General features: G+C 46.0%; 1 protein-coding gene across 2 annotated transcripts in view; it reads left to right on the top strand.

Annotated features, from left to right (window-relative positions):
• The window catches only part of GEMIN5 (gem nuclear organelle associated protein 5), a 1331385-nt gene that overhangs the window by 271617 nt on the left and 1046638 nt on the right, over window positions 1–13130 (top strand). For both annotated transcript variants that reach the window (XM_069653955.1, XM_069653956.1), the window contains exon 10: window positions 5620–5705. In XM_069653955.1, coding sequence (XP_069510056.1) covers window positions 5620–5705 — 86 coding nt within the window. The remainder of the gene's footprint in view (window positions 1–5619; window positions 5706–13130) is intronic.

Below are 13130 nucleotides of genomic sequence, written 5' to 3' on the forward strand. Positions count from 1 at the left end.
GGAGCCAGGCGCGTAAGCATGGCCGGAGCGGCGGCTTGCAAGCGGAAAGGAAAAAGAAAGCAAGGAAAAAGCAGAGTGCGCAAGGGGCTCAAAGCAAAAGAGAGTAAAGTGAGGGTGCAAGTGACCGGAAGCAGAAAGGTGGTGTGAGCAACCTGACAGATTGAAAAATAAGTGAAAGATTGAAAATGAGTGAAAGAAAGCAAAGCAAGGGTGTGAGCGACCTGAAACCGGAAAGAAGGGGAACGGGCGACCCGACAGATTGAGAAACGGAATTACAAAGCGAGAGAAAGTAAAGAAAAGGGTGCGAGCGACATGAAAGCAGGAAAAGAGTGTACGGAAGACCTGCAGGTTGAAAAAGGAAGTGCAAGAGGCACGATACAAGGAAAGAAAGGTGCAAGGATGCACGACCAAAGAACAAAATGTACCTGGGGCACGATAAAGTCAAGAGAAGTGTGCAAGAGATACAGTATAGAAGAGACAGGTGCAGGTGTGCACCATTGAAGGAAAGCAAGTTGAAAGAAGGTGAAAGAGAAACCAAGCCAGAGTGGAAAAGAGCACAAGAGGGAAAGGTGCCTAAAAAGGAAGAAACCGAGTACAAAGAGAGGGATCAGTAGTCGGTGTTTATGCAGGGCAGGAGCCAAGGCCCAGCATTTTTGAAAGTCTGACACTACCCCATGGAAGGAACTGTGTGTTAAAACGGTGCATCTTGACGGGGTGAACTTTGGTGTGAAACCAGAGCGGCCTAAGCTTGGGGAAGGGAACCCCGTGAAGCCCAAAAGAGACATTGTGAAGAGAGCCCTAAACCTTGGGGAAGGGAACCCCAACAGACCCAGAGTCATTGTGGACTTTATTGACTTAAGCCAAGTGCCTGACGTGGAATGTTCCAAGGGCAACCCTTTTGGAGTTAAACTATTTTGAACTGGCAGAACTACACCTATTGGTAAGACTACCTGAAACCAGCTGTGGTTTACATTTCATTTTTAACAACCATGTTTTTCTTTAAGAAGATCCCGAAACACATTTTGTCTAAGAGTGAGGGCAAGCACAGGTTTCGACACAGATAGACTTTGGTTTTTGACTTACAGACATTGACAGCCCTTAGAAGCATCAGGTGAGGGAACCACCCCTTTAGAGTTAGGTCCAGTTAGGCATTCCACCAACCCAACAAAGCCTATAAATAAAGGTTTTCAAACTGTTACTTTTGAGTCTGTCTCTCTTGATACCATGCCTGTCTCACATAAGGTATACAAACCCCTTACTTGTATCTTACGAGGAATTGTTTGTACATTTTATTAATTGTGTTTAAACATTAAACCAATGAATGCACACAAACAATTTACACCAGTGTTATCTTTTTTACTTGGGGAACAGGCCTAAGTAGATACAAGGTGGAGGACCGCAGTAGCTAAGGTCTGCAAACATTAGGGAACGTGCATATGGGGCACATATCTTTGCTATTCATCAGTTGCATTCTTGTCTTACACTGTAGCAAAGAAGTGTAGCCTTAGCTTGACAACTATAGCATTGTGTGTGTAGCATAAGGGAGAACACAATATATAGGCAAGTACCACAACAGATACAGCAGCCCGTGCTCATCGAAGCATGGCACTAGGAATGTTCATATTGCATTACCAAGGTCAAAACCTGAGGCCACGTCATAACAAAAATGCGCATCCATTGTGTACATACTTCATGGCCATGCATCAACCCTGCAATATGGAGCATTGTGTAAAATACATATCCCATATATTTCTATATGATCTAATTAAAACTAACTGAGAAATAAAATTCATTGGTTTGACCCAACAAAGAATGAGGGCAGGTAACGCTCAGTCCTGGCGGAGAAAGCACTTTACCAAAGTATTAACAAACTCCTCTCAGAATTTGGGTTTGAGGCATCGGTCTGCCCTAAAGGCAGTCTGTGTATACGTTTTCTGAAAGGGCCACTGGGCAGTGAAAGGATCAAGACCACAGTGGCATAGCACTTAGCTCAAACAATGCAAGAACCGCTTGACAAAACACATTCCTCTTGCTCCTTTTTTTCCAACAAATCCTTCTTGAAGAATTCCAGGTACCAGTAGGTCTGTTCTTTTGTGGCAGTATTAGATATGGAACAGTTTCAAGGGACACGTCAAAGCCACCTATTGGTTCCATGCCAACAGCAGGAAACAGGATGTAACGCAGTGCTGCTCCCAAAGGGAGCCCAAATAATTCAGTAGTACCTCCATGCTCACAGAGTGCTGAATTTGTCAGAAAATAAGTACCACAGCCCCAATATTTTCTAGCAGGCTTGTCACACTGCAGGCGGGCAGTTAGCCCACCATTACTGCCACCATCAACAGCTGCTCCCCCACAGTGTTGACACATTTGGGGTTAAACTACAGCTCACACCTCATGATGGATGCTCTGGCTAGCGTTACTTAATAATCAGAGTCTGAGACAATAGGTGCCTGGGCTCTGAAATAAGTGCCAGGTCTGACCCCTGGAAAAGACTCGCACAAATTAAGCGCTGCTCTCAGTGTTATGAAGGTAGTCGTTGTGCAGTTGCCACCTCATACAATCTCTGGCAGCACAAACGGCACTTGTCACAAGTACGCTTTGAAAAAGTTCTATGTTCTTGAGAATGCTTTCTACTCTTAATCCTTCCATTTTTTAACTGGAAAACAATGGATAACTGTGCAACCTCTTCCGAAATGGCAAGCATTACAATTTCTTAAACCCAGAGGCCGCATGAATACCTAAAGATGGTTAGCTGCATGTTTGTGGTCCTTTATTCACTGCCAGTATTATACCTCAGGATACACTGGTGGTTGTCTCCCTGTAGGCAAAGGTAAAATGAATAGCCTAATTTCAAACACCCTTTCTTTTGAGAAACCTCAACCAGGGACAATATGGAGTGCTCTGTTAGCATCCCTGACCAGGTAGCCATATGGGATTCTAACCCCATAAATGAGTTGCAGCTGCCAGGAAGCCCCTCTCAGAAGGCTCAAATAGCCAGGATCCCCAAAAGCATGCAAACTGTTAAGGGGAGTACTGTGATCCACAAAATGAAACCGAAAATTGATTTGTGACTTGACGGCACTTTATTTATTGATTTAAAAATCTGCTGCATGACCTATAAGGCTGTGGTGATTAAACTACCCATCTCCCTGGTTGAAGTTGCAGATCTCAGATGGGATTGTGGGGGTTATTGAAGGGGGGCAGAGAAGCTCATGTAGCCAAAATATTTTACAATTGAACATCCTCTGATGTTGTCATGCAGTCTTGAGCCGAAGCCTTTTCTGCCGCAGACCCACGTGCCGCAGACCCACGTGCATGGAATTCCCTCCCTATTTCTACCCTTTTTTTTTTTTTACTTCCCTCTTTAATGTTTGCAAAGCTCTAAAAATTCACTTGTTTTCGCCTGTTATTCCTGAGCAGTGGCGTATTTAGGCTTTCTACTGCCCAAGTCCCAATTAAGTGAATGCGCCTCCCACAACCCTTAACCCCCATTTTGGCTCCATAACAAAATGAGGATGTTTTTAAGACTGCAGGGATTAGAAAGTTATTGCTTCCATGTTATTCATTCAAGTCTGTTATTTTCTATGTTATGTTAGTTGAAAGAGTAATACATTTGCAAAATTGAAAAAAGGGAAATTACCATCTGCTTCAGCCCAATTACCTCCAACCCTTGGCTTAAAACACCATTAAAAGATGGACAAATCACAAGTGATACTTTGAAACTCTGCTTTGGCATAAACACCACAGTAGAGTAAAGATAATTGGAGAAGGTTCTTGAAACCTTTGGCTGTGCGTTCTCACAGTGGAGTAAGAATGAGGGCGTCCCTGAACATTAATGGGTGGGAAGCCACAGCATTCTTCGTAACGGCACAGTGCGGGCAGCTTTTACAACAAATGAAGTGGTACATACTGTTTAATTCATTGCTTTGCTGCTTGTGCCATTATCCAAAATACCCAATACTGCAAGAATAAAACAGAGTAATGGGTTGGGCATTCCAGCACAACATTACCCTTGCAGCTGTGGTTTAGGCTATGGGTATTACCAGCTTGTGTTTATGGTAATTTAAAATATTTGTTAACTCCAGAGTTGGTTGGAGTGTACAATACATAGGCGAATTATGAGATATGTGGGTTATAGATCTAAATTCCCTGCAAGTCCAACCTTGTATTGAAAATCTAATTCATATAAAGGGCACGTATAAACGTAAATGTTATGCATTTTGTGGCATACTTTGCAGTTGATTCTCCTGCTATTGCTGAGCGCGCAGCTGAATGCCATCAAAGACACATGATAACTTGAGCAGGGATTCGATTTGTTGGCTTAACACTGGGTTCTTGCTGTAAAGAAGGCTGAACACATATCTTGACGGGACACCAGACATTTCTTCTTTACAGCTGTGAAACCGTATGTACCTTTGGCACCCAGTTTTTGTTCTCACCTTTCTATGGATTTGGGTATTCTTTCACAGGCTTCTCGATACACTTTCGCATTTAGATGTACTCTTCGGCATTTTAACTTCTGTACGATCTCTTTAAGCTTTCACCTTTTGGGCTTCTACAGCCCTCCAAAATGTGGGGAGGGAAAGTAGTGCTTGCTTCTGAACATCATTTTAGTTCTCCCCTTTAAAAAAAAAAAGAAAAAGAAAAAAAAAAATCTCCCTAACAATGAAGCATATATACAAGTTTGACCAGCAAAGACTTTAGCTGTCGGAGCGCAATGGCTGCTAACAGCTTGACATCACTTGCGCATTGTAGTGGCTCAGCCAGACTCTACAAAACAAAAATAACTTTATATTAGAAAAATGTGAACAATGAAAATGAACTGCTATAAAATGCTGCTCGTCTGTCAATCTGCCGCCATATGCTAGGGCCTAGTCAGTCTTATTGTAAGTATGCCTCTGTTCCTGAGATTGTTTCTTTCTTGCTCTTTTATCCATTGATATTTTGAACATCATAATTTGATGTTACAGGTTTAAAGATGCTGAGTTTTGAAATTAAAACTTCATATGTTTTGTACTTGATTTTTATTGAACTGTACAGCACCCAACCAAAACTTTTAGGTTAGGGTTGCACTTTATACAATAAAAACATTTACTTAAAAAGTCTTATGCTTGTAGAGAATCCAGTGTGTGCCTAAGGGGGTGAGGAATATGGGCAAGTGCACATGCAGAGACCTCCTTGCAATTTCTGTGCTTTGCAAGAAAGGTATGCATATCTTAAGAGTGTTTAGGAGTAGAAATATGGACTAACAGTCCAACATTAACTATTGTGAGTAATGTATACTTTATTACAACTGCTGGTCAGGGATCGGAGTGCTGCTGGGTTAACCGGAGCTCGAGTTAAAGGGGCAAGCGCTTTGTGTACAGGATCTAAATTTGCGGCGCACAACTCTAGGCCTCGAGCCAGTCAACCTACATGATTTTCCACTGGGATCCATTAGATGCACTTTTATCTCTTGGATATTCATGGTGGAAATACCGTAAAAATAACCTGTTTGAATCCCTTGACCACTGGATTTGTGCATTCCGGTTTAAAAACATAGATTGTTAGAGGTACTGTATAATTTGGCAGGTATCTTTTGTGCATGTAGACTGTGATAGATTGTTTTGTTTCTTCTAGCTCTCCTGGCACCCCACACGTGAAGGTTGCTTGGCTTTTGGGACAGATGATGGCAAAGTTGGCGTTTATGAAACCTACTCCAACAAGTAAGCATGCCTGCCCCCTATCGTTCCAGCAGTCAGACTACACTTGTTTGGTTACCAGTCTTAATTATTGTTCGACGAGTACCGTATGTTCCGGCATATAAGACGACTGGGCATATAAGACGACCCCCCCCCCCAACTTTTCCAGTTAAAATATACAACGAGTTTCAGCACCCGCCCTACAAGATGACACCCGGCGTATAAGACGACCCCCGACTTTTGAGAAGATTTTCCTGGGTTAAAAAGTCGTCTTATACGCCGGAACATACGGTATCTTGTGTCCGAGTTGAACAAATGGTCGGGGTAGAGGGTTCCTCCTTTTGGTCTTCTAAGGTCATGAGTTAAAAGCATGGCCCTTGCTTAATCTAGATGGCAGCTACTTTTCTTAGTGTTTTGTGCTATGTTAAAAACAAAACTTGGTTAAAAACGTCCATGAACATTTCATGACAAAATAATAGTCCTAGGATCTTCTGTGGACTTATATTCCTGCAAGCATATCATACCACTTACTCCTAAACTCTTATTGTAATTTCACTTTGCAACCGCAAGTGTGGGGGGGTTTTGTTTTCTTGCTACAGTGAAACTTAAATGAGAAAATTTTGTGCAGACCTCAAAATGTTAACCCTCCTCCCCCAGAAGTCCGCTAAGCATTGCTAATTCCTTCCTTCAATAGCTTCTGTTTCAGGGCACTAGTTTATGTTCAAATTAGCAGACCTTAAGAATCCTGTTTAGACAAATCTAGTGTTCCTGTCAAAGGTACATGCACTTTCACAATCCATCACATGCCTATTTTAGCTTGCAGGGGTTCAAATCTATGGCTTGTCAACCTGTACCACTCCTACCCCGAAGTAGATTTCAACAGATGGTACATAGCAACTGATTTCAGTTTGGCAACCCTTCGTCATTCAAAGTCCAATTCAGCTGTAAAGTCTATTTCTGAAATTTGATACTAAAATGCTCCAGTGGCCAGTGTTCAATGCCTAGCCCCCCCTTTAACCCCCCCCCGTTCGTAGTTCAGTGTAAGGTCTATTACATTTCCAAAGGTAAGAGGTGATTAGTCTTATTGCAATTGGAGATCCAGCTGAATTGTTGCCCTTTTTGAAAATGACTGCCGTATTTTGCAGTGTAATGGTGTGATGAATGGATGCCACGCTTCGTTGCATCACATTCCAAGTTGTTTTTCCCTCCCAGTAGGTTTTTGTGTCCAATTATGAGATTTGGGGGCCGATTCATGGAACAAATGTGTGCCGAAATTCGTGGGGCAAGCGTGAAAAAGCATGCGTGCGGTTCGTGGAAGGCCCTGCGCGTGTTTTCCCTGGAAAGTGCGTCAAATCCGCACGTGGCGCACATGGGTGCACACGTCACTGCAACATCCTGAACGCACAACATGTAGTGCACACATCAAAAAGTGGGCAGAACACGCGGAATGGGGAACAACGCGTGAAATAGTAGGCGTAACTGGGGAAGTACTGCCGGGAAATACACGGAACGCCCACACGCACAACACGTATTCATGGAATCGAATACGGGAAACCCGCGCACGCCAAAAGACACGCACAGGCGGAAACACGTCCGCCACACGAAGGCAGGCGGAAGTGCCCCGCGCAGTATAAAAGTGCACGCAAACAACAAACACGTATATACAGTTACGATGAATGTCACATTTCTCCCAGCACTGATCGTGGGACACGGCAGGAGGAGAATAGCCAGGGCCCGCATTTTTTTTCCCCAGGATCAGCCTTTTTGGGATGCCTGATGACCAGGTCTATGGCAGGTACAAGTTTCCACCCCATATCATCCTAGACCTGGTCAGGGAGTGGGAGGATGACCTTACATCACCCACCTTGTTCTCCCAAGCACTGAGCCTCTTGGAAAAGTTGCTCAATGTCCTACATTCTTTGGCCACTGGGTCATTTCAGCGGACAACTACCATAGTTGGGGGTGTCTCACAGGCCACGCAGTCACGATGCCTACACCAGGTGTTGGCAATCATGAATGCACGCCCCTCTGTCCGCAGGCACATATACATGCCCAGAACACCAGCAGAAAGGCAGGCCATGGTCCAGGACTTTTATAGGGTGGCACACTTCCCCAAATTGCTTGGTGCCATAGATTGCACCCATGTGGCCCTACGTCCACCTAGGGCCACTGAGCACATCAATCGAAACGCAAGCACTGGCATTCCATCAACATACAGGTTGTATGCGATGCCCATGGAATCATCACCTATCATGGGTCTACCCATGAGTTTCATATACAGAATGTCCGCCCTGAGCCGGGACCTGGAAGCTGGGAAGCATGGCAACAAATGGCTCATTGGTGAGTACAAATGTCTGTGCACATGCATGCATGTCACAAACAGACAAATACACAAACCCAACTAATCACAGCCATTATGACCTCCCCAGGGGACAGTGCCTATCCTCTGAGCAACCAGATGACGCCAATACGGAACCCCACCACACCACCCCAGGTAAGATACAACGCTGCCCATATTGCAACCAGGGGCATAGTGGAGCGCGCATTCGGAGTGCTCAAGTCGCGCTTCCGCTCCCTTGACCGCTCTGGCAGGCAGCTACTATATGCACCCCCAGTAGTGTGCAGGATCATTGTGGCAGCATGTGTCCTGCACAATGTTGCAACACGGCGTGACGTACTGGTGGATATGGTGGTGCCCCCACATCCCCAACCACAGGCACAGGTGCTGCTCATGGGAGGGGAAAGGGCACGTGGCGAGGCAGCCCAGACCCAGCTTGTGGCCACATTTTTCACCTAAACTCCCACCACTGCCGAGTGCACACAGGCCTGGCACATACCAGGTGACAATCGATGATGACAAAGAGACAGTCAACTGTCACAACCTTACCACCCTGAGAATGTTGCCACGCAAGTGCCACATTGTGTGCATCCCTAGCTACTTAAACATAACCAATCCTCTGTGACCAAAAGGAACACATGCAAAGTGTAAATCGCACCACCCCCTGCAAAACAGGCCATGACAATCAGTGATATGTCACCCAAACCCTCCCAACCCACATCACCCTTGTTGGCCACACCATGACATGGCATGCAACAGCAAAAGAGGAAACCAAAAGCACAACACATGACCAATTACATACGAAGTGACACGTGATAAATGGAAATGGGCCTGAAACAATCACACCTGACATGGAATCAGATGAAATGACTGACCAACAACCTCCCACATATACAAAGTCTAACACAAATGCATGCCACCAGCGGTACCATCAACAAAAGACAGAATGCCTGTTGGCATGCACATTGGCCAATCCAAATCTGCAAATCCCTAACCTGTGTGCTGTGTGTCTCTCCTGCAACACACCGCTCAGCACGCAGCACAGTGAGCAGCCATTGTGTTGGGGATACACCTTGAGCATCATATAAAAAGGACAATCAACAAAAATAACCTATTGATGCATGTACAAGATCCCCAAATGGTAAGTGCTCATGCGCTGCGGGCACACAGCATGCCAGAGAAGGCAATCTGTGTGTACGTGTGGGCATGGAAGGGCGGTTGTATGTGTGGTGGAGAATTGTGTAAGTGATGTGTCAGTAGGGACATGCACACAATAAATGCATGTGAAATCAAGTGACCCTCAGTGTCCTGTACACATCACATGTGAACATTGGCCATGTGTACACCCCAGTATGTCAAACCACAACAATCCCGATACCTGAAAAGTAAACCCAACACAGGAACAGCCATTGACCAGCAGAACACATCATGTACATAGTACCCCACAATGCCAGAGAGTGCCCAAACACTGTAGCCCAAGTGTACTGTCCGACAACAAAAGGCCCTCCCTCATTTACTCATCACCATGACCTTCAGAAGAACGGTCTGGGGTCCGTTGGCTTCTTCCTTCTAGTTTACCTGGCTTCAGGATCCCCCTACCCCTTGGTTACCTTGTTCTACCTTTCGTGTAAATAGGGTCCAGCCCCCTCAGAGGCCACCTTGACTGTTAAAAATACCAAATCGCAGCGAACTCCAAGGAGCCAAACCCCAAAACAGGGAAAAAGCCTCTAGGCACCAAAAAACCCTGGAAGAGTCTCCGGTAGATGACTTAAAGTCGCTGAATATGGCCAAGCACATGTCCAAGCAGAATGATAGAATAACTACCAAGGTAGCACAGGTGAACAATGGTTCAACAGGATGGGTAGCAATTTCAGTACTCAATAATCAATGAGGATGCAACAACTGATGGGTAGTGTCACAGCTCCAATCTCCAGGTGCAGGAGTGGCACGAACCAACCACCCCCTCCGTGGTCTGGGCGCCTGCAAGGTAAAACTTACACAGGCGTCCGAGACCCCGGCGGGGAAAGAGGGTTAGGGATCCGTTGGTTGGATAGACATCGGAATTTAGGATAACCGGAAAGAGGCTCAGGAGAGGAGGTCGATGGGCAAGGGAAAGTAGTGAAAATACAAAATACAGCTATTGACAATTACACATACTCAATAAGAGAAACCATGTACTTCATGCACATTGTACAATATGGCTCAAAGGCAAGCAAAAGAGAGACATATCTCTGGGGTGAGTGCTGGCCTCCTGCCTGTGCACTCTGAGGTCTGGTAACAGGCGCAGTTCGATTCTGCAAAGAGAGCGTGAGTTACTATTCTGTGTGTGTTTTTCCCACACACACATAACACCATACATGTCTCGAACTTAGTGACTCCTCCCCAAACAAGCACTCTTGTCGGCTGCTTTGTTCGTATAGTTTTGCTTGCCCTGTGATGGTTTATACACTGTTAATGCGGTAAGGTAGCTGCACGTGGCCCCGCGTTAAACAGAAGACCATGTGTTGAGAATCACACATGATAGAATGTGCCTTGGATATGCTGCTGGACGCTTGTGGTGAGGTGCGACTTCAGTACAAGTAGCGGTCTGCCACCAGCAGCTTTCTATAGGCAGCGCACGTGGCTAATTGCATATGCTAATGATATGCACTGCACTCGAGTTGGTGCGTTGCTGGGTGCCCCCCGTTGTGCTGTATTAGTTTGTGGCTAGGAATGCTACTGCGCTAATAACTTAGCTTCTATGGATCAGGGGGACTCGAGGATATGGCCGATGCCCCCTGCGTGTGCCCCTGACAACTGTGAAAGCTTCCTGGCATTTGCTCAGCGTGGCTTAGCTGTACTGTGCGCATCTTCCCCAACGCCTGGCTAAGTTCACCAGCACTGGCGCTACTTAGCTTGCATGTGCGCGGGCCTGGAGGAAGGTCGGCTGGGGCATGGCTCCTCGTGCTGCTCACCTTGCTTGGAGCTCCTGGAAACACGCCTGCTTCTGTCGGACGTCTGAACACAAGCCCTGTGCTTCTGCTTGCGCACGCATGCGCATGCGTGCACCACCCAACGTGGCCAGGTTTTTGTAGTTCTTGGCCCGGTGTCTGCTGGGAAAGGTAGTCTGGAGGCTCATTATTCTGCAAAAAGGGTTTAAAAGCTTTTAATAAGGCTGGAAAGTTCCCTGTGTGTGTGTCTTTATGCTGCTTGTCACTGGGCCATGTCTGAGACCTACATCTGACCTCCTCCCACACAACCCCAGGTTCTGTACCCTGAAAGGTAGAGCCGGAGCTTGAGTTGAAAATAACCAAAGAGGCTGGCACAACTGGATGGTTGAGCTGAAACCCAATCAATACTTGATAGCATGAACAAAGAAAGGCAGAGACAGCAGAAGTCTTGAAAGGCACAGAGAATGCGAGATAGCCGGAAACAGCTGACAGCAAGTGTTAGGGAGAATTCTCTGTATAGGCTAATTTCGCAAACCTAGTGAGTCCCCCAGCAGCTTTGCTGGATTCTTTGGGGTTTATTTTTTCCCCTGCTAAGAGTGAGACTTTTTTTTCTCCCACTCTTAGACATGATTTGAGATATCCTTTGACTTTGTAATGTGTTTTATGGGCTATGGGGTCTTTTACTCCATAGGGTTTCATGTGTTTTTGGTAAGTGTTACACAGCACCCTCAGTGCAGTAACACAGGGGTGTCATAGTGACCCCCAAACATAGACTCCATACCCTGGGACTGACTACTGTCTCCCAGGGCATGTAAAGTCACCATTGACTTTACTAGTCTTAACTCCACCGGAATATTTCCTATGGGATTTTCCCATTCATTTTAAACGCACCACTTTTTTGGTGCAATGTTAAAGATACCGCCGGGTTATTTATTTAATATTTATTCCCCGGTTGGGTCTTTTTGCCAGGACTCGGTTTTAAAATGGCGTTTGTGTTTGCCTCTGTAACTCCAACCCAAGTCGAGCCCTTTGTTCCACTTTTGGCGGGCTTCTGCACAGAAGCCTCCAAAAGTGGTGCCACTCTGTCTGGGTCTACAGGATGTGTGGGAGGGGGGGTTTAGGCACCCTGGACTGAGTTGCCTCGGCAACTCAAGTCGCACTCTTGTGTGATTGGCCCAGTGGTGAGCCGCCCGGCTCACCACTTAGCATGTTTGAGTGACAGCTAGGACTGATGAATGGGGGTTTTCTGCATAAAAGAAGGGCTTTGGGGACTGGAACTTCAGAAGTTGCCACACGACCAAAGAATCCGAAGAGGGAGAAGCTGAGCCGACTTGAAACGACGACACCACCGGTGGAGCCCTGCTGAACCGCCTCACCACTTCCCGACGACAGAGAAGATCTTCATCCCGGAGAGTCTTCTTCCTTTGAACTGGTGGGGATAACCAGTTCGCCCTCTTTTTCGCCTTCCTAGATCGTCTCGTGGTCGAATCGCCCATGCCAAGCACCCCGGCAGCCAGATAGCCACACTTCACCACTACCGCGAATAAAAGGGTAGTACCTTTTTAACCGGGAAACTCTGCGGCTGGTTTCTTCCCTGGCAGTGCAACGACCTCCAGCTTTCCTCCACGTCGAGATCCTCTCTTCCCCTGGACGAAGCACCGACTTGCACCTGCTGCCAGGAACAACTGCCCTCGCTGGAGCTTTCTCACTATTTCAGGCACTGTGTCCCGCCTGGTCTCCCTTGCAACAGATTGTTCAAGGTGTTTCGTAAATCCTTGACACTCTATCCTGGGGTGACCTGGGACCTGTTAATTAACTTTCTCTGAACTGATCCAACTCTTTTTGAACTGTCTGCAAAGACTTTTAAAGTACAATTCAACTGTGTGATCTTGGACACATTCCGCCTTGCTCTCTCCCAGAGTGGGCCTGGCCTATGAACTTTCTTGCTCTACAGTAGACTCTGCCTTTCCTGACTTGCTGTGGTTCTTTTAAAAATGTTGGTATTGTGTGCTTTCCTAATTCTGCCTTTTCCCTCCCTTTTTAACTAACTTATTGGAGTGCCATCTTAGGTTAAGCGCTCACCTCTGTCTGCAGATAAGTGGTGTTTTAACTAAGACTTGTTAAATAAGTAATCAGGGATGTATATATATTGATATTGACTGTGTTTGAAGTTGCTTGCCA

The sequence above is a fragment of the Ambystoma mexicanum genome, chromosome 3q, assembly GCF_040938575.1.
Source record: "Ambystoma mexicanum isolate Mex_15411 chromosome 3q, UKY_AmexF1_1, whole genome shotgun sequence".
Lineage (NCBI taxonomy): Eukaryota > Metazoa > Chordata > Amphibia > Caudata > Ambystomatidae > Ambystoma > Ambystoma mexicanum.